This window comes from Drosophila hydei, unplaced genomic scaffold (genome assembly GCF_003285905.1).
Source record: "Drosophila hydei strain 15085-1641.00,03,60 unplaced genomic scaffold, DhydRS2 tig00008122-arrow-pilon, whole genome shotgun sequence".
NCBI lineage: Eukaryota > Metazoa > Arthropoda > Insecta > Diptera > Drosophilidae > Drosophila > Drosophila hydei.
In genome coordinates this window covers 6,169,252-6,187,910 of record NW_022045833.1, presented here as the reverse complement: position 1 = coordinate 6,187,910, position 18,659 = coordinate 6,169,252, and the positions used below count along the sequence as shown (strand labels likewise).

The 18,659-nt window shown below is 37.4% G+C and overlaps 3 protein-coding genes across 5 annotated transcripts in view; 2 read left to right on the top strand and 1 right to left on the bottom strand.

Annotated features, from left to right (window-relative positions):
* The window catches only part of LOC111603185 (tyrosine-protein kinase Src42A), a 52,816-nt gene extending 43,011 nt beyond the window's left edge, over positions 1 to 9,805 (top strand). The window contains exons 3-10 of one of the 2 annotated variants that reach the window (XM_023320680.2): positions 5,641 to 5,762; positions 5,869 to 5,953; positions 6,026 to 6,104; positions 7,949 to 8,117; positions 8,460 to 8,618; positions 8,773 to 8,941; positions 9,012 to 9,178; positions 9,244 to 9,805. In XM_023320680.2, the coding sequence (XP_023176448.1) occupies positions 5,641 to 5,762; positions 5,869 to 5,953; positions 6,026 to 6,104; positions 7,949 to 8,117; positions 8,460 to 8,618; positions 8,773 to 8,941; positions 9,012 to 9,178; positions 9,244 to 9,452 (1,159 nt within the window). In that variant the 3' untranslated portion in view covers positions 9,453 to 9,805. Of the gene's footprint in view, positions 1 to 5,640; positions 5,763 to 5,868; positions 5,954 to 6,025; positions 6,105 to 7,948; positions 8,118 to 8,459; positions 8,619 to 8,763; positions 8,942 to 9,011; positions 9,179 to 9,243 lie in introns of both variants that reach the window. The other variant, XM_023320672.2, reaches the window with a different exon arrangement.
* A 3,701-nt stretch (positions 9,806 to 13,506) lies between these two features.
* Positions 13,507 to 15,025, bottom strand: LOC111603208 (actin-42A). The gene is made up of 2 exons (XM_023320707.2): positions 14,925 to 15,025; positions 13,507 to 14,781 (listed from the first exon to the last, which is right to left on the bottom strand). The coding sequence occupies exon 2, from the start codon at positions 14,750 to 14,752 to the stop codon at positions 13,622 to 13,624; it is 1,131 nt and encodes a 376-aa protein (XP_023176475.1). The 5' UTR covers positions 14,753 to 14,781; positions 14,925 to 15,025; the 3' UTR covers positions 13,507 to 13,621.
* A 124-nt stretch (positions 15,026 to 15,149) lies between these two features.
* On the top strand, positions 15,150 to 17,968 carry LOC111603234 (peptide-N(4)-(N-acetyl-beta-glucosaminyl)asparagine amidase). Of its 2 annotated transcripts, none has more exons than XM_023320749.2 (7): positions 15,150 to 15,745; positions 15,819 to 15,931; positions 15,990 to 16,825; positions 17,044 to 17,128; positions 17,213 to 17,309; positions 17,383 to 17,502; positions 17,563 to 17,968. In XM_023320749.2, the coding sequence occupies exons 1-7, from the start codon at positions 15,400 to 15,402 to the stop codon at positions 17,850 to 17,852; spliced, it is 1,887 nt and encodes a 628-aa protein (XP_023176517.2). In that variant the 5' UTR covers positions 15,150 to 15,399; the 3' UTR covers positions 17,853 to 17,968. The 2 variants fall into 2 exon arrangements, with proteins under 2 accessions (XP_023176517.2, XP_023176509.2); XM_023320741.2 differs by having other exon boundaries at positions 15,150 to 15,754.
* The last annotated feature ends 691 nt before the right edge of the window (positions 17,969 to 18,659 follow it).

Here is an 18,659-nt window from a genome sequence, read left to right as displayed (position 1 = left end):
TGGCTTCAGTTCACTTGTTGCATCTAATCTAATTTTAACTCAAAAAGCGCCTTGTTTGTCTGCCTGGCAATTAAGTTAACAGCCGAAAACAAGCCAAACATGTTGGCCCAAAGCAGCAAAAAAAGTCGCATCGTTCCACTAACCATGGCCAAAAACTTGTAAGAAAAAAACACTTTTATATATATATATAAATTGTTAACAAAAAGCCAAAACATGTAGCAAGTATCTGTGGCTTGCAGCAGCAGCAGCAAGTGCAACTGCAACTGCAACTCGAGTGTGTATATTTTTAGACATTACGTTGAGTTTGCGTTGTTTAAAAATAGTTGCGCCCCAGTCGCCAACCAAACGAGCCACAAAAAGTTGTTGTAAGCCTAGCTGCTGCAACTAAGGCAAAGACTGCAGCAGCAGCAGCAGCAGCAACTGCGCATTTGATTTTGGCTTTGGCCAGCAACTAGCCATAGTCCAATCTATAAATAAAGCAACGCGTTTTTCCTTTTCATTTTTCTTCTAGAACAATTTTTCATGTTACAGCGCTGCAATCTGCTCTCTATGAACATAATATATTGATATTGATATTGATACGTCTGGGGCAGCGAGCTGAATTGAACTGAACTGAAAGATATGAACACAATTGGCACTTGAACATAACAAGACACGCGCAATGTTGCCTCTCTAAATGATCGTAAACATTTCGCCTCTGCTTTACACTGGCAGAAATGGGTTAGTTGTCGCTGGAATATGAATGAATATCCATAGAAATACTTGTAAATATTTGACTCAATTTGCAACTACTCATATAAATACATAACTTATTCAACTTGGTCGCACATCTTTATATACTTAGAAGATATTCTATTGACTAATGAAATAATCATGAACATTGGCATCATGCAAACAAATATTTGAATTTGACTTCTAAATATATGCATAAGCTCAAAAATATTCGCACGGAAGTCTGAAGTCTTGAATCAGAAATTTTTTATAAAAAATTATAAATGTATAAAATGAAATCAAAAATCTCAAATGAACTTCCACAAGTTGAGCACAAATTTCTTGAAGTGTACAGCTCTCTCATGGCCAAGTCCTGCGTGCTTAGACGCTATTGAGTTAAAAAAAAAAAACAGAAAGAAGATTCAAATTCCAAAGCCAAGATGCAGCTTCAAGTTGGCAGTGCTTCAGTGGTGCTGGTGGTGCAGCGTTGCAGTTGTTTGCAGCTTCATTTCACATTAGCCGCCTAACGTAAACAAGTTACCATGGAGCATCTCGAGCAACTGCAACTGCAACTGCAGCTGCAGCGAAGCAAAAGGATGCGCTTGCGCATACCAGCCAAAGCATGTGCAATTAAAGTGTTGCATATTTATGAAAGTCATGCATGCAGAGGCCGGCAGCTATCGATGTGATGATCTATAAATAGGCTAAATGCTATTATGGCCAGGCTAACTGCCTGGCTGGCCTGGCTGGTTGGAAAATGCGCTTTAATGGCGTCTAATAAATGCTCATTGGCATAATAGACACGTGCTACACAATGTGGCATACACATTAATATTGTTATGATTGATTGATCAATCACAGTGTATGCCATTCACAAAAGGATGCAGCTCTAAACATGTCATCCTGACAAGCTTGACTGCCTGCCTTGCCTTGACGCGCAAATTGCTGGCTTTGTTGATGAGGTAGGCATTGTCTGACAACCGTTTGCCTGATGACAACTGCACCATGTGCTAATCAACGTAGCAACAATGTGAGCAGAGACAGAGCGAAACAAGTTCGAGTTGGCATTGCACGACTAAAAGATACCCGGGAACTAAATACAATGCTGCGAAAGTATTCATACTAGACGTTTATGTATATAGAGCCAAGCACATACATAAGTATGTGTGCTTCTTCCTTCTAGATATAGCTTTTAGAGCTTACAAGCGTTCAGAACAGAGAATACATTGGCAGTTGAGGTCTATACTTTGTGCTATCTATCAAATGTCTTGTCTAAAACATCATATCCTCTCTACCCAATTGCAGGGTATACATAAAAAACCAAAATAAAATTAAATCCAACTCCCCTAACGCCAGCAGACAGCCAATTAAAAGTGCCAGCCAAGTTAAGAGTTGAGAGCTGAAATCGAGTCCGAGTCCCCGTGTACGAGCCTGAGTCCGAGTTCAGCTAGTCCGCAAGTTCTTTTAATAATAGCTTTAAATGGTTTTTGCGCAATCAGATTACTTGCAGTTTTGTCCGCTTGAATTCCAGCTAACTGAATGGCTCCAGGCGATGTACAGCAAAAGCCGAAGAAGAAGTAGAAAAATGGAAATGGAATAAAAACACGCACTCCAACTCGTTTCAGCTAGCACTATCTGCCCTCTCCCACTCACCTCTTACCTTCGTTTGCATTCTAAGCCAAAGTGAAATTCAATAGAACTGGCAAATGGCATTGGCCATGCGCCGCTGGTGAGGCCCATCTAGAATCGCATCGTCCATCCTGTCTTGCCAATTGCTGTGCATGTTTGTCTTTGCTTTTTGCTATACCACTTAACTGTGCTTTATCTATCGGGTATATGCCCATAGCCAGGCTGACTAATTAAAATTAATTTACCGTTTCTAATGGGCCATATTATCATAGTCGTAGAAGCATATCGTGTAGCAATTTATGAGCTGTGAGTTTTTACTGCCAATTGCCGGCTTAAAATGTTTTTTATTGGTATCGATATCGATACTTCTAGCAGAAATATTTCTTGGATTCTCTTGTTGTATATTATATTACAGTTGCTATAACGTTTTGCAACACTGTTAATTGTCTACTTTGAACTTTTTCATAAGCTCTGCTTTAAGCTAAAAAACTGATATTTTATGAGCTAGCAAAGTTATCGATTAAGATGCTTAGCATTGCTACTATATTGTGTCTGACTGCTATAACGTTTTACAACACTGTTAGTTATCTTTTGCCTCATTTCTTAGACTATACTTAAAGCTACAAATTTTTAAAGACGCTTTTAACTATTTAGAACTAAATAAGTTATAAATTGTCATGTCAAGAAGTATTGATCCTTTTTCTTCTATCTACTGTTGCTATAACGTTTTACAACACTATAACTTAGCTGTTGGCTGCAATAGTCAGCTGTTAATAGGCTATCTTAAAGCGTACTACTTCATTTTTTGTATTGCTTTGCAGCTGGAACTGACAGCTAGAGCATGCTGTCCACACAGGTCGCAGCTTAAGCTCCCAGGTGCACAGAGGCTGTAGTGGAGGCTGTGGCTGATGCTGTGGCTGTAGTTGAAGCTATTTTTTATGCAAATGGTTTGTGGTTTGGTTGGGGCATTCCAGTCTATTTCGTTATTCCTGTGCATGCACAAGAGCCCAAATAAGAGCTGTCTGGATATATGTATGTGTGTGTGTGCTCACATAAATATATATATATATATGTGTGTACACAGAGGCATGTCCTTGCGCACAACAATTTTTATTTTCACTTTTTTGTTTGCGCCACGTTTCAAGACTTAACACGCCCGTTGGCCTCCTCCTGCTCCTGCGCGTCCTGCTTCAGTTCTTGTTTTTGGTCTAGCGCAGCCATTGAAATGAAAAGTTTTGTATGCCCGGAAAATGTTTTTCTCAGCTGCTGCTGCTGATGAGTTTCCTTTATCGCATTGAGGCCAACATCAAGCGAGTCGTGAGGGGCGCATAATAAAACCGCATTTCAATGCTTAGACAAAAGATCGCAAATGGCTTCGTTTCTACATAGCCCACATAAAAGCTGACTATCTAACTATCTATACACATGGATGTGTGTTAAATATATGCAAATGTCTATGTCTGCATTTCTGTGTGTGTCTCAATTATTACACTGCAACTGTGTGTATCTCTCTCTCTTTCTTTTACAGCACATCTTACATGCATTTTTATGATGTGTCACAAATTTTTTTTTGTTGTTCAAGATTTTGTCATCTTTTTCTCTGTCACGAACTTCACAAAAAAATTGGTTTCGTTTGCGGTTCGATTATATAACAGAAATCTCTTCAATTGTAACAACAGTTGTTCGAAAAGCAGCGAGCGATAGGGATAGAGGTGAAGAGAAATTGACAATAGCTGTTCATTTTTTATTTTTCTTTCGATTTTGGTAAACTTTATTAAGGTCAATGTTAATGCCAGCCCAAGCAGCAATTGACAGCTACTTTAACATGCATGTTAAAACAGATTAGAGAAGGCTGTTAGGTAGAAACAGAGTTTGTATAGCTATTGGAAATGTTATTTACAATATATATCAATTATAAATTGGCATTTAATTTATAAGATATATTCCATAAACATTTTATATAATTTTGAATGTGTTCAAATTGCAAAATTTATCTGAAATTCTAGATGAAAAAAAACAAAGCCATTTGCTGTTAGTCTATATGAATAGTTTGTATATCACAACAAAAATGAAACTCAAGCAATTTAGCTTAATTTTAAAATAAATTCAACTAGATAATGTCACACACTCATACACAGATGCAGCAGCGTACATAAATTTTTATTTAAAACAACAACAAAAGCATAAAAAAAACATATTCAAGTCAAGTTCCGCAATTTTCGATTCGGAAGCGCAATTAAAGTTGAATTTAAAACACTCATAAAATGCATAAATAAAATAAATTTGTCGCTTAAAAACAAATTTGAGAGAGCAGAAACAAATAAAGAAGAAGCAGAAGAGAGGGAAAAATGGTGCATAAATTACACAACATTTGCAATTTGCAACACAACGAAATTGGTTAATAATTGAAAAGCAGGATAATTTTAGTAAATTGTGCACGTTTTTAGATTAACAATAATTGCATAATAATTTAATTACACGCAAACAACTAGAAATTTGCCTGATGAAATATAAACAACAAAAAAAGATTTGAAAATAGAATAAAAACACGTCTCAAAATTAAAGTGGAGAAAAGTGCTCGAACAAAATGGGAGAGTGTGTGTGAGGAGTGTATGTGTATGGAGTGTATGGCCAGTGCAAGTGTAAACAGTATGCGAGGTATGTGAGAATAGAAGTGGAGAAAATTTGCGTAGAAAGGATGTAGGAAGAGAGAGAGAGGAGAATATGTGTAATGAAAATGTGTGGAGAGTGCGTCTACAATTTAAGTATAAGCGTATATCGTGCAGACTTTGTATTTGTAGAGTTTGGAGACTGATAAAAGAGAGCATGTGTTTGGCGAGTGTCTGTAGATAGCATGTGTCTCGAGAGTGTAAGTGTATTGTGTGTGGAGAATGCATATGCGGAGACTATGAGCGCATAGTGCGTGTGGAGAGGACTGTGAAGATTGTGTGTGTAGAATATGTATTTACAATATGTATGTAGAGTGCGTGTATGTATGTAGAATGTATACGAATAGTCTACAGGCGTGACAGTAAAGTGAGTAAGGAGCGTGACAGTGCGAGCATCATGTCAGTATGCGTATGCGTTTGTGTGTGGCAGCACCCACGCACGTGCCTCCTGATTGAAAGGTTTTGTTTTTTACTTATATTAACTTTGCAGCCTTGCGCTGTTAGCAGTTTCCTTAATAAAAACCACAATTTTATGACTATCTGAAAAACAGCTGCTTACTTTTTATTTAGTTTTTATGCATTTACATATTTCGCTAACGACAATTTCCTTTTCTGTTGATTGTAATTGCAGTTGGTACTTCCGCAAAATCAAACGCATTGAGGCTGAGAAAAAACTGCTACTGCCAGAGAACGAGCACGGCGCATTTTTAATACGCGATTCCGAAAGCCGTCACAATGACTATTCGCTATCAGGTGGGTGCTATATACGGCATACCTAATGTCAATCTACTCAATGAATAATGAATATGAATGCATTTTTATATTCGAATCTATCTAATATTGAATTCGAAATTTGCAGTGCGCGATGGCGATACGGTTAAGCATTACCGCATCAGACAATTGGATGAGGGCGGCTTCTTCATTGCCAGACGCACAACATTCAGGTAAATATATAAGCATTTAACCATCAACACAATAACATTATGTTAACTCACTCGCATCTTTCTCGATAACAGAACCCTACAAGAGCTTGTCGAGCACTATTCCAAGGATTCGGATGGCCTGTGCGTCAACCTTTGCAAGCCCTGTGTACAGGTAGGTCACGTTATCTATTTTAACTATATGAATTCCTACTAATTCATGGTATTTAATTATTGTTTAATGCATTTTACATGCACTTAACATGCCATTTAACATTTAACGTACTCTTGTCGCGCATTTAACATGGCATTTCTCAATATAAAACATTTTACATTAAACATTTAACATTTTCATTATAATTTCTGCCATTATTTACGTATACTTAACGAGAAAACGATTTTAAAATGATTTATATATATTTGTTTTTTTGTATTCCTTTAAAAATACTAACGAAAATTATATATTAATACTAACAAACAAATAAAAGACAAATTCATTTTCGGGTATTTTTGAGGTAGGATTTTGTAACTCTAAACATTAACGTTAATTAATGTGTGTGTGTGTGCCAGCATCATGCCAAAAAAAAAAGCCATAAACAAATAATACTAAATAAACAACCCATTCATTTCATTTAATTCATAAATATAGCCGAAGTACAAAGTGCAATTAAGCTGTGAAAAAGAAAAAAACCCCAAAAATAAATTATATTAAGATTTATGCCAGTCGTTTGGAAGTTTAAACAGAAAGCATATATATATATAGATATAATATATACAGAATTGAATTTGCTTTAGTCGAAGCTTAAGCTAAAGTTAATTTATACTCATTGCCTAGTTCAGCTTATAGCTCTACAAGTTCGCAATTATCAAACAAGTCTTCTGCCATAACCAATTGAGAATTATAAGCCCTTATGAAGTACTTCAATTTCATGCTCCAAGCGATTGTGAATTATACTTAAGCTAGAGCTGCGTCTTATTGAGAATTCTTCTTTACAATTCTTATGAATTCAACATACAATGCCATGCTTAAGTATATTTATAAATTTTTTTTCTGATGAGAGTTTGAACAAAGTACCTGACGTTCAAGCCACTTCCAGTTAAGTTTCATGCTTAAAACTTTAGAGTAAACGTACTCAAAATGCCTTGTTAAAATTTCTAATAGATGCAAATGATTAAATGTAATGCTATAATTAAGTGAGCTTACTAAGCTAGACTTGTTAAACATAAAGCCAAATTAATGTAAAAAGCATGCCTCAGTTCAATTTGAAGTCTAAGACAGTTGAGAAATGTAAGCGCACAAAACAAATATGCCATCCAAAACCAGTTGAGAATTACCAAAGCTGTAAAAACGCCTTTCAGCACAGCCTTGCAAATATTTCTCGCAAGTTCTAGTCATAAATATCGAATAAGTGTAGCAGACGTTGTATATATAGTATACTAAATATTGTAAACTTTATTTTTTAATTAAATATTGCTACATACATCTATATATATATATATGTATCGAGTATTTGGTGCAACTGCCAAATCGCGTGTCCAACTTATGCAAACACAAAACAGAAAACCAAAAACTACAAAGCAAAAAAAAACCGCGAAGGGCATGCAAAAATTTCAACTAATGCACTTTCAAATTTGCAATGTTCAAACATGACTAAGCCATTTGGTTGAACTAAGAAAAACCGAAAACGAAATAAAACAAGCTTAAAACAATGGCAAATTTAATTAACTAGACGCAGATTAGTTGCACTTTGACTTTGACCCAAAAGGCCAGACAAACTAAAAGCCCCAAAAATTTACTTACAACTTTTGCCAACTCCGCTCCACTTCTGATCGACATGAATTTGTACATAATGCCTAAGTGTATGCCACAGTTGTCACATCTTTAGCAATCAGCTCTCTCCAATTGGCACCTTCATTCAAAGCGAGCCTAAAAGCACACACCATATTATAAATTGAATTGCTTTAACTCATTTTTATTTTAATTGCATTCACTAATTTGATGTTGTTTTTGCCACACAGATCGAGAAACCTGTCACCGAGGGTCTATCGCATCGAACTCGCGATCAGTGGGAAATCGACAGAACTTCGTTGAAATTCGTACGCAAATTGGGCTCCGGCCAGTTTGGCGATGTCTGGGAGGGACTGTGGAATAATACCACGCCCGTGGCCATCAAAACTCTTAAGTCGGGTAAGTTGAAAGGGAGTGAAATGGGTGTGATATAAGAAGTATAATATAATGTTCAAGACAAGCTCATATACTATGAACCCTTTCAATATGAAAGTTCAGGTTATAATACGACGATGAGCTGAGTGAATCTAGCTATTTCCGTCTGGTTCAGGGTATTTCCTAGTCGGGCACTCCCAGCGAGGGTACTCTTACTTGTTTTAGAGTAGTTTTAAAGATTATATCTGAATGGAAATTTATTTAAGGAAGACTTCTTATCAATACTACTCATATATATAGCCAATATCTAGTTTTAAATATTATCAAAAATGCAAATAACTTATCTTGCCTATATCCCATTGCCAGGCACAATGGATCCCAAGGACTTTTTGGCCGAGGCACAAATAATGAAGAAGCTGCGCCACACCAAGCTCATTCAGCTATATGCGGTCTGCACCGTCGAAGAGCCCATCTACATTATAACGGAGCTGATGAAACACGGCTCCCTATTGGAGTATCTGCAAGGTAAGCTAAAAGGCAAAATGCTAACTTAATCATCTACACATGACATTAACTTGCCTAATTTCTTACATGATCATCGTTCGTTCATTGCTTCAAATTCATCGTGTCATTATTAATATATGATGTATGTGTTTTTAATATCTTTTAGCAATTGCAGGCAAATGTCGTAGTATCAAAATGCAAACACTTATCGATATGGCTGCCCAAATAGCCGCTGGCATGGCATATTTGGAATCGCAAAACTATATACACAGAGATTTGGCGGCGCGTAATGTGCTCGTCGGCGATGGCAATATCGTAAAGATAGCCGATTTCGGTTTGGCACGGTGAGTATTAACTCTGTAACAGTTGTAGAAGAAGAGTCTTAATATCAAATGTTCTATCTACCCCATACAGACTCATCAAGGAGGATGAATACGAGGCACGTGTCGGTGCACGCTTCCCCATCAAATGGACAGCACCAGAAGCAGCCAATTATAGTAAATTCTCCATTAAATCAGATGTGTGGAGCTTTGGCATTTTACTCACCGAGCTGGTTACCTATGGACGTATACCCTATCCAGGTGAGTTTTGCTTAACCATTAGTAAAAAACATTGCTAAATCTCGATTTCTTTTACCTTTTATCAGGCATGACCAACGCTGAAGTATTAACCCAGGTGGAGCATGGCTATCGCATGCCCATGCCACCGAACTGTGAGCAGCGTCTATATGAGATAATGTTGGAGTGCTGGCACAAGGATCCGATGCGTAGACCCACATTCGAAACGTTGCAATGGAAGCTCGAGGATTTCTATACATCCGATCAGAGTGATTATAAGGAGGCGCAGGCCTACTGATAAATGCTTTATGCGCCCGCTGGCAAACGTGGCAGCTGCAACAAGGTAGCGCCCGGACCTGCAGCAGTCAGCCAAGCGGACCAGAGCAACAATAGTGGCGGCAACAGCATCAGCAACAAGACCGAAGCATAAAGCTAACCAACACGGACAATTCTTATTTAGTTACTTATTTCAATTTTTGCACAGATTTTCTAAAGCATTAAGCAAAAGAAAAGAAAAGAAAAGAAAAGCAAATGTAATCCCATGCTCTGGACATGGAGCTGAGTGTACGTCTAGGTATCAATATACATGTTATTAGCATTTAAGTCAGGCAAATTTTAGTATTTAGGAAGCATTGCGGTGTGCTAAGATGAAAGAACATATATATTAATATATATATATATATATACGTATGTGTAAAATTTAAATATTTGTATTTTTGATTACAAAACAGTTTCTATTGTTTGCACTTAATGCTTATATCATATGCATATGTATATATATATATATTAAAATACATGTGTATATCGATATGATTTACGCTGTTTTGTTTTGCAATCAGGCGCTATTCTTGAACGCTGTATCATAATATATAAATATACACACACGAAACGCATAAAGTCACAGTTTATATATAGGATCTTCATATATATATATATATAACATGTATGTATATGCATATTTTCTCTTTTTAGTTATATAGCCATTATATAAACGATATTTAAATACATATATATTTATGCTTTTAGTTAAACAAAAAAAAAACAAAAACAAATAAAAACAAACATTACGTGTCTTACCTTATATATTCATACACTCAACATTATCAACGACATTTATATGCTTTATCTTTATCGTATAATCATAAAAAAGAAACAGAGAAAAGTGCTAGAAAAAAATAAATGCAATAAAGTAAAATCCATATTATTAATGTTATACATTTTAATTGTAATTTTTAACCATTAAATTATGTATTTAAAACTATACACACACTCACACACACACACACAAATCCATGTACATTTAGTGAACAAAAAAAACATCAAAATAAAATTTATCGTAATTTATAAAAAAAAATACGCAGAACAATGAAAACTTTTCATGTATAGCAAGAATATTCATAGCTAAGTTATCATTTTTTTCTGTGTATTTCTTTTGTTGCTTTTTATTGTTTCTTTTTTTCTTTGGTGAGTATTATTTCAAGCTGTCCCATACCCTTGAATCCCCTATGAAAATTAAATAAGTGAAAGAGGAAGAGAAAGGAGGCGTGGTATCAGGGCCGCCCAGAAGTCCGTCCGTTGACACTGCAAAAATCGAGAAACCTAGAACTGATATCGATACAAATCGATATTTCTTAACTTAGTTTTTGAAGCAATTGAACTTAGAGATTATTTCAGCTAGAGGTACCTTATGAGATGTAAAGGTTTCTATAATCTCGGATTCAGTATTCTTCACTTAACATTTAAGCTCAATATCATATTCAGGGTATTCTTAGTCGGACACTCCCGACTAGCAACCTCTTATTTCTGCTATTATATACAGTTATTTTTTCTTTTGTCCTCACATTTTTATTGCTTAAAAAGTGCAATAACTACCATGATAAATTCCACTTATTTAAAAATCCTTATCTACGTACATCTTAACCTAGAAAGCATGAATTGAAGGCTGATTTTATAATGCTAACCTTAGTACTTATGTGTTCTTATCTAATAAATATATATTCAAATGATTTACCCAATGCACAAAAACTATACTTAAAAAACATGTATTTCAAAGCAACTGTAATCAAAAAAAAACAAAGTGAAAACTGAAAATTATTTAACAAAAATTTCTTTTATTAATTTATAGAAATTTCTCTGTACTGGAATCGTTTGCATTTGTAATTAGAAAAAAATCTTGTCATATAAAATAATTTGAGGGCGTGTCTATATATATAAAAACATATGTATAACGATTGCAATAAAAGTAATTTCTATATAAAACAAAATGATATACGTATATATATATATATAAAACTCTTTATAGCTCTATGAAAATGTATAAAAAATTAAGATATACTTGACAATTTAATGATATAATACAGATGGAATAAATCTTGATTTGTCGTATAACCTCAAAGATTTTATTTAATTATTAAAATAGTTTATTTAAAATTGCGCGTTCTGATGAAATTATTTTGAATATTTAATATTTTCATAAAGAATTCGCGCTAAATTTGGTTGTCTACCTAAATTTTAAATTGATAAATTTTTGTTAGATTAACAATTTGTTAATTTATTACATTTTTATGTGGAGAAAACGTTCTAACCCAAGTCAGTTCATAGTTGAAAATCTACAACGATATTCCGGGTTTAAGCCGAATCGTCTCACAACCTTGAGAAATACACACATATACGTAGATCTAAATGTGTATTTCTAAAAAGTCAAATGCTTTTGATCAATCCACATATGGGTGTGATTGCTTACTACCAAAAAAAAAGTTGATTGTATTTTTGGTCAATGCGAGTTTGTGAACCAAAACAAAACGCATTGAAAGCCCTGCCTAAAATGTCGTCTACTATGTGTTCCTCCCCCCTCCGTGCTCTGGCACACCTGCTACTATACGCTGATGTCCCACTCTTCCCTCTGTCGCCCTGGCATTCTATGTTTTTGATTTAATTCTGTTACTATACCGCTCACTCTCCCTCTCACTATGTCCCCTCATCTGCCCTGGCATTGTGTGTGTTTGATTTAGTTCATTTACTACACCGCCTCACGCTCTCTCCCTCTCTCTCACTTCACTTGCTTCCCCAGCATTGTCTGATAGTGTCTTTAGTTCTTTTACTATACATTCCTCTCCCTCTCTCCCTACACTTCTGCTAACTATTTTTCTGTCTGCTACTATAGCCTCCTCTCCCGCACTCTCTGCCCCTGCTGCAGCCCTGGCTTGTGTATGTGTTTGTGTGTAGCCGTAAGTGGTCAAGCCAAACACAAATACATTCGCAAACAATGCGAATTGATGACGATTTCCAATGTTTGCTCGCTGACTCAGGCAATTGTATTTTTGTTGTTGATTAATTCGGGCATAAACTATTGCCAGTGAAAAGCATATGAGACATGCACGTACGTACGTACATATACGCTTTGATACGACTGTATTGTTGCCTTATAAGGTAAACGGCGCTGCTCCAGCTGTTTTAGAGGTAATCAATCAGCGAGGGGCATGGCATGGCAAGTTGTTGGCTCGGTCCGTCACGCTGATAAGCCGCAGCGACTCATAGCCCGCATTTGCCACAACAGAAGCTAAAAATAATGAGAAATCCACAACTAAATACTATATCAGAAATATTTGTAGTCATTTCGCTTATCAAACACTTCCTGCGAAATATCGAGTAGAGCCTTTGTTTTCGTTTAGACAGAAATCAAACATTTTTGGGAAACATTTGTAAGCGGCTTATCGCGCGCGCTGACAAATCTCCATATCCACAAGAGTCTGAGTCACAACAGCTTTAATCATCAAAAAGGAGAAACCAAAACCCATATAAATATTCAATTAATAATAAGTCGTTTTTAACCATATTCAGTTCTTCATCGCTTTTTATTGTTTTTTTGTTTCTTCGTAGCGGTTACAAATACTTTTTAGTTTAAATTTCTTTTGATTTTTGTTTGTTTTCTTTTTGGTTAAGTGTAGTACATAATATTACATATATGTAAAGAATGCTTGGATAATGCCGAATATGGAATATATATATTATATTATATTTTTTTTTATAATACCAATATGTGCGCATGAACTCGTGAATTTCGATCGAACACAAAAATATATGCTAATTACTTATGTGTTATATGTTTGTGAGGATGTGTGGGTGTGTGTATGCGTGTGTGTTTGTGTGTGTATCTATGTGGTACATGACTTCGTATAAAATTGTTGTATATATATATATATATAAAAAAAATGGTAGTATATCTTTGTTGCTGTTGTTCTTGCTGCTGTTGCTGGGACCATGTGCCTGCCTGTGTTAAATATCTGCAGCTTCGCATCTTCTTTGTTTTATCTACCCTATCCTAAATATGTAACGAATAGGAAAATATTGTATATATATGGTTTTTTTTTTGTGTGCGTGAGGCGCAGGCACAGACAGGACCACGCCCAGCTACAGCCGCAATTGTTGTTTGCTTGATGTTGTTCTTGTTGCTGTTCTTGTGGTTGCTTAGAAGCATTTGCGGTGTACAATGGATGGGCCAGACTCATCGTACTCCTGCTTAGAAATCCACATCTGTTGGAATGTAGACAGCGAGGCCAGAATGGAGCCACCAATCCATACGGAATATTTACGCTCCGGTGGCGCCACAATCTTAATCTTCATGGTAGATGGTGCCAAAGCTGTAATCTCCTTTTGCATACGATCAGCAATGCCTGGGTACATGGTGGTACCGCCGGACAGCACTGTGTTGGCATACAAATCCTTACGAATATCAACATCGCACTTCATGATCGAGTTGTAGGTAGTCTCATGGATACCACACGCCTCCATGCCCAGGAATGATGGCTGGAACAGAGACTCGGGGCAACGGAAACGCTCATTGCCAATAGTGATAACCTGTCCGTCGGGAAGCTCATAGGACTTCTCTAGCGAGGAGCTGGAAGCAGCCGTTGCCATCTCCTGCTCAAAGTCTAGGGCGACATAGCATAGCTTCTCCTTTATGTCGCGCACAATTTCACGCTCGGCGGTGGTGGTGAAGGAGTAGCCACGCTCAGTCAGGATCTTCATAAGGTAGTCAGTCAAGTCGCGGCCAGCCAAATCTAGACGAAGGATGGCATGTGGCAGTGCATAGCCCTCGTAGATGGGCACGGTGTGGGTAACACCATCACCAGAATCCAAAACGATGCCAGTGGTACGACCAGAGGCGTATAAGGACAATACAGCTTGGATGGCCACATACATGGCCGGAGTATTGAAAGTCTCGAACATGATTTGAGTCATCTTTTCGCGATTGGCCTTTGGATTCAAGGGCGCCTCAGTTAGGAGCACCGGATGTTCCTCGGGTGCCACACGCAGCTCATTGTAGAAGGTGTGATGCCAGATCTTTTCCATGTCATCCCAATTGGTCACAATGCCGTGTTCAATGGGATATTTAAGGGTGAGTATGCCACGCTTCGACTGCGCCTCATCACCCACATACGAGTCCTTCTGGCCCATGCCAACCATAACGCCCTGGTGGCGGGGACGTCCGACAATTGATGGAAAAACGGCGCGTGGTGCGTCATCACCGGCAAAGCCGGCTTTGCACATGCCGGAACCGTTATCGACAACCAAAGCGGCAACCTCTTCGTCACACATTTTTGCTATATGGATTGTAGTTTAACTTGCTGCAATTGAATGAGAAAAAAATAGACGATCCAAATGAATTTGTATGTACACACTGCTCGATATCGAAAACCGCTCGAGTTTGAGCCTGCGACTGAGAGTCGAAGGCACACGAACGGAACAAAGAAAGACTGAATTTTATTACCTTTTAAGGAAATATAAGAGACGAATGAAGTTTTTTTGTTTTCAGTTTCTCTGAATTAACCGCTGCGCAAACTTTGCACAATGACTGACGCTTCACAATTGAAACGACGCCTACTTTTTTCAAAAGTGGTTGAATTTCGCCGAGTCGCCGGTGCTGCCACTCTTACAAAAAATAATATAATAATACCAAAACGAAAAATGCCTAAAAATTACTTGACTTATCGATAATCGATAATGTCGCTGGTCAACAGCTGCTTAAGCCGCTAAGCGTTTGTTCCTTTTTCCTTTGTTTTTTTTTCAAGTGCAATAAATACGTAATTTAATCAATTAATTTAGTCAATAAGCTAACACATTCGATAAATATATTGTGATAAACATTGCACATCACTAGTCAAGCAGCTAGACAGACATTCACCCACCCACCCCACGATAGCGGCTTTGTGACTTATTTTGATAGCGCCGCGCATTTTAACAACATGGTTGACATTAATTTGGAATGCGTGCGATTGATCGAGCCTCAACCAACGAAATCAACGGAGAAACAGCAAGAGCAATATCTAGAGGCAGTGCGCATATTACTCGTGCTGCTCGAGAATGTGCTTAGTCAGCCAAATAACCTGAAGTATCGCACCATTCGTATGGAGAATAAAACGATCAAGGAAAAGCTGCTCTCGTTGGAGGGCAGCGAGCGATTGCTGAATGCAATTGGTTTTAAACGCATGCCAAGCTCCAATGAGTACACACTGCCCAGTGAAGTACCGTTACAGCAAATACAAAAATACAGAGACGTGCTAAGTAAAAGGCGTGAGGCGTGGCTAAATGGTATACATAGTAAATATACGTAATATAGCCAAGTTAACTGATTGTTAATTAAAATTTAATTTATTTGCATTAGGGCCAGTCCACGACGCGACGAATGTAAAAGAAATGCCAGTTACACGTGCAACGCCTTTGTTTATACAACCTTCAGTGCCCTACAGACAACGCATTGCCTTTCCACGCTTGCTGGTAAGGGTTAAAAGTACAATTTAATTGAATAGAGTATATATAGAATTTCTATTTGCAGCGCACTCCTAATCGGTTCCTGCAGTCCTTGGAGCTCTACAGCGATGCGGTTATGCAGTATGAGGACGAGGCGTTGCTGGTCAGCGGGCGAAGTCTCATACCCATCGATGAGCTAACGACGAATGCCAGCACGAAATTAATTGAAATACAGGAACTAATTGCAGCTGGCGAATGCAAAGAGAAGGAGCCATGCATACGCGATCTGCTTCTCGTTGAGCTGGTCAATTGGTTTAAGACGGAGTTCTTCGAGTGGGTCAATAACATACCATGCCAGGTGTGCGGCAGTGAGGATGGCAAACTGCGTCGCACCCAAACCGAGGGTGATGTGCGAGTCGAGGTCACAGTTTGCTGTGGCCAAGAGACCAAGTTTCATCGCTACAATGACATTTCCCAATTATTGGTGTCGCGGAAGGGACGCTGTGGCGAGTTTGCCAATTGCTTTACATTCCTGTGCAGATGTTTGGACTATGATGCCCGCTTAGTGCATTCCCACTTCGATCATGTGTGGACCGAAGTCTTTTCGGAGAAGCAAATGCGCTGGCTGCATGTCGATCCCTCCGACAATGTTGTCGACTCGCCACTTATGTACCAGCACGGCTGGAAGCGCAATATTGACTATGTCTTTGGCTATTCGCGAGATGATGCACAGGATGTCACTTGGCGATATACGAACAATCATCAACAAATATTGCAGCAACGCAGACTGTGCTCGGAGAAAGAGCTCATCGAAGCGCTGAATGTGATTAGAGCTAAGCGGCAGCAATTTACAAGCGAAGAGCGCAAAAAATTCCTCAGTCAGCGCAACATGTGCGAGGTCATTGAAATGACCGTGGAACGGTATGTATTAAAAAAATATTCATTGATTGTCTTGCTGCTGTTTTGTATGGTGAACACGGGTATATTAGTTTTGTGCAATGCCTGACTGGCTAAGATGTATGCCAAGTCTACATTTGAAAGCGAGCATTATGCAGTCGGTAGCGTTCGACTGCAACGCTTTGTCTTGTTGTTGCTGTAATTAAAGCTGTTCTTTGGATTTTTTTTAATAAACTACGCAGCACTCCTACCGAGAGCGAGCTGAAAGGCAGAAGTTCGGGCAGCTTGTCGTGGCGTCAGTCGCGTGGCGAACACACATTCACAGATGTGAGTCATTTGAGCTGATCATTAATTGTCTTTGTCCTACATAGAAAGATCACACACGATCTCTCATGCATTATTCTATTGCAGATTTTTGTATTTACGCCAAATGACAGCGAGCTGGAACTGCGACAATTCAATTTACGCTACAATTGCGCCAGTGATACGTACGAAAGATATACGAAAGGTTTGATTGAGTAGTTCCATAGAAAAAAACTTATCAATTATGCTCATGAGCGATTACTTTCTTTAATTTTTAGTTGGCGAGCATTTGAATATACTCGAAACCTACAAGACTTGGCAAAGTGCGCAATTCGCATCGAAGAACATTTTTCGCAAGGTGGAGAGAGATTGGAAAATGGCCTATTTGGCCAGGCTAGGTAAGCTATATTAGCTCTTTTCTTTTTCAATCTTATATTGATTTACACAATTCCTGACAGAGGACACAGACAGCGCTGAAATCATTTGGAAATTCAATTTGAGCAAATCAAATCTTCGAGTAAAATCCTATAAACTCACATTCGAAACGAAAACATTTGGAGACGGCAAAATTAATGTGAACGTGGAGACCAGCGATGGCAATAGATGCATTGAGAACTCCAATGAATTTCAGATTGTTGCCAAACTAAGCGGCGGCAAAGGCGACGTGGCTTGGCAGCATACTCAACTGTTTAGGCAAAGCCTTAATTCAAGGGAATATCCATTTGAGTTGCAAGTCGTATTGCATTAACAAACAGAAGCAATTTGCATTAAACGTATTCCCAATTCAACTGTAAATAAGTCAACCATATGCATATATATGTACTGGCTGGACACCAATTCCCAATCTTAGGTTTTTAAAAATAAAGTATTTGGTTATCTGCTGCTGACTATACTGTAAAAAAACTTGTCTTTATATAAAGGAGCATACTTTTAGGCGCGTCTTTTAAATCGAAAGCCAAATGTTGAAAAATATGTAAATACTTTTGGGCTCCTTATTAAATGATGATTTTAATTTATTTACTGATAAGCTGCTTGCGCTCATTTCTGTTCGCCTGGTACTCGAGCAGCATTTCACTCAAAATTTGCGATCCCAGCAACCGTGTCCAATTTTTAGTTTCAATAAATTCCCCGCATTTGTTTACTTATTTTTATTTAATTGTGTTTTATTTAACACTTAAATTCTAATAATTATAAAAATAAAATTTAAATACATCAGCAAATACAATTATGCTTATGACAAACTATTTTTTATATATATATGTGTATCAATAAAAACTGAAATCATATATATTCATATATATTCATACATATTCAGCTTTATAAATTTTGAGTATAATTTATAAAGCAAACATATGTTTTTTTTGTCGGGATATTTTTAGCTAACTTTTGAAGTGGGATGCTGTAAACCGTCTCCTTTTAATTCCTCATATGGTGACTGGTTTGGCTCTAATTCCATATATATACATGTGTTGTTAAGGTACTAAATTTGATTGTACAGGTTCTACACCTTTATATATATAAAAAAAAAATAATAATAAAAAAAATTCATTGTATA

Bases quoted from the DNA above. Each gene is read 5' to 3' on its own strand.
- LOC111603208 (XM_023320707.2), bottom strand. From the start codon at position 14,752: ATGTGTGACGAAGAGGTTGCCGCTTTGGTTGTCGATAACGGTTCCGGC.
- LOC111603234 (XM_023320741.2), top strand. From the start codon at position 15,400: ATGGTTGACATTAATTTGGAATGCGTGCGATTGATCGAGCCTCAACCA. The intron at 15,755-15,818 runs GTAAATATACGT...TATTTGCATTAG, and splicing joins GTGGCTAAATGGTATACATA to GGCCAGTCCACGACGCGACG. The intron at 17,129-17,212 runs GTGAGTCATTTG...ATTCTATTGCAG, and splicing joins GCGAACACACATTCACAGAT to ATTTTTGTATTTACGCCAAA.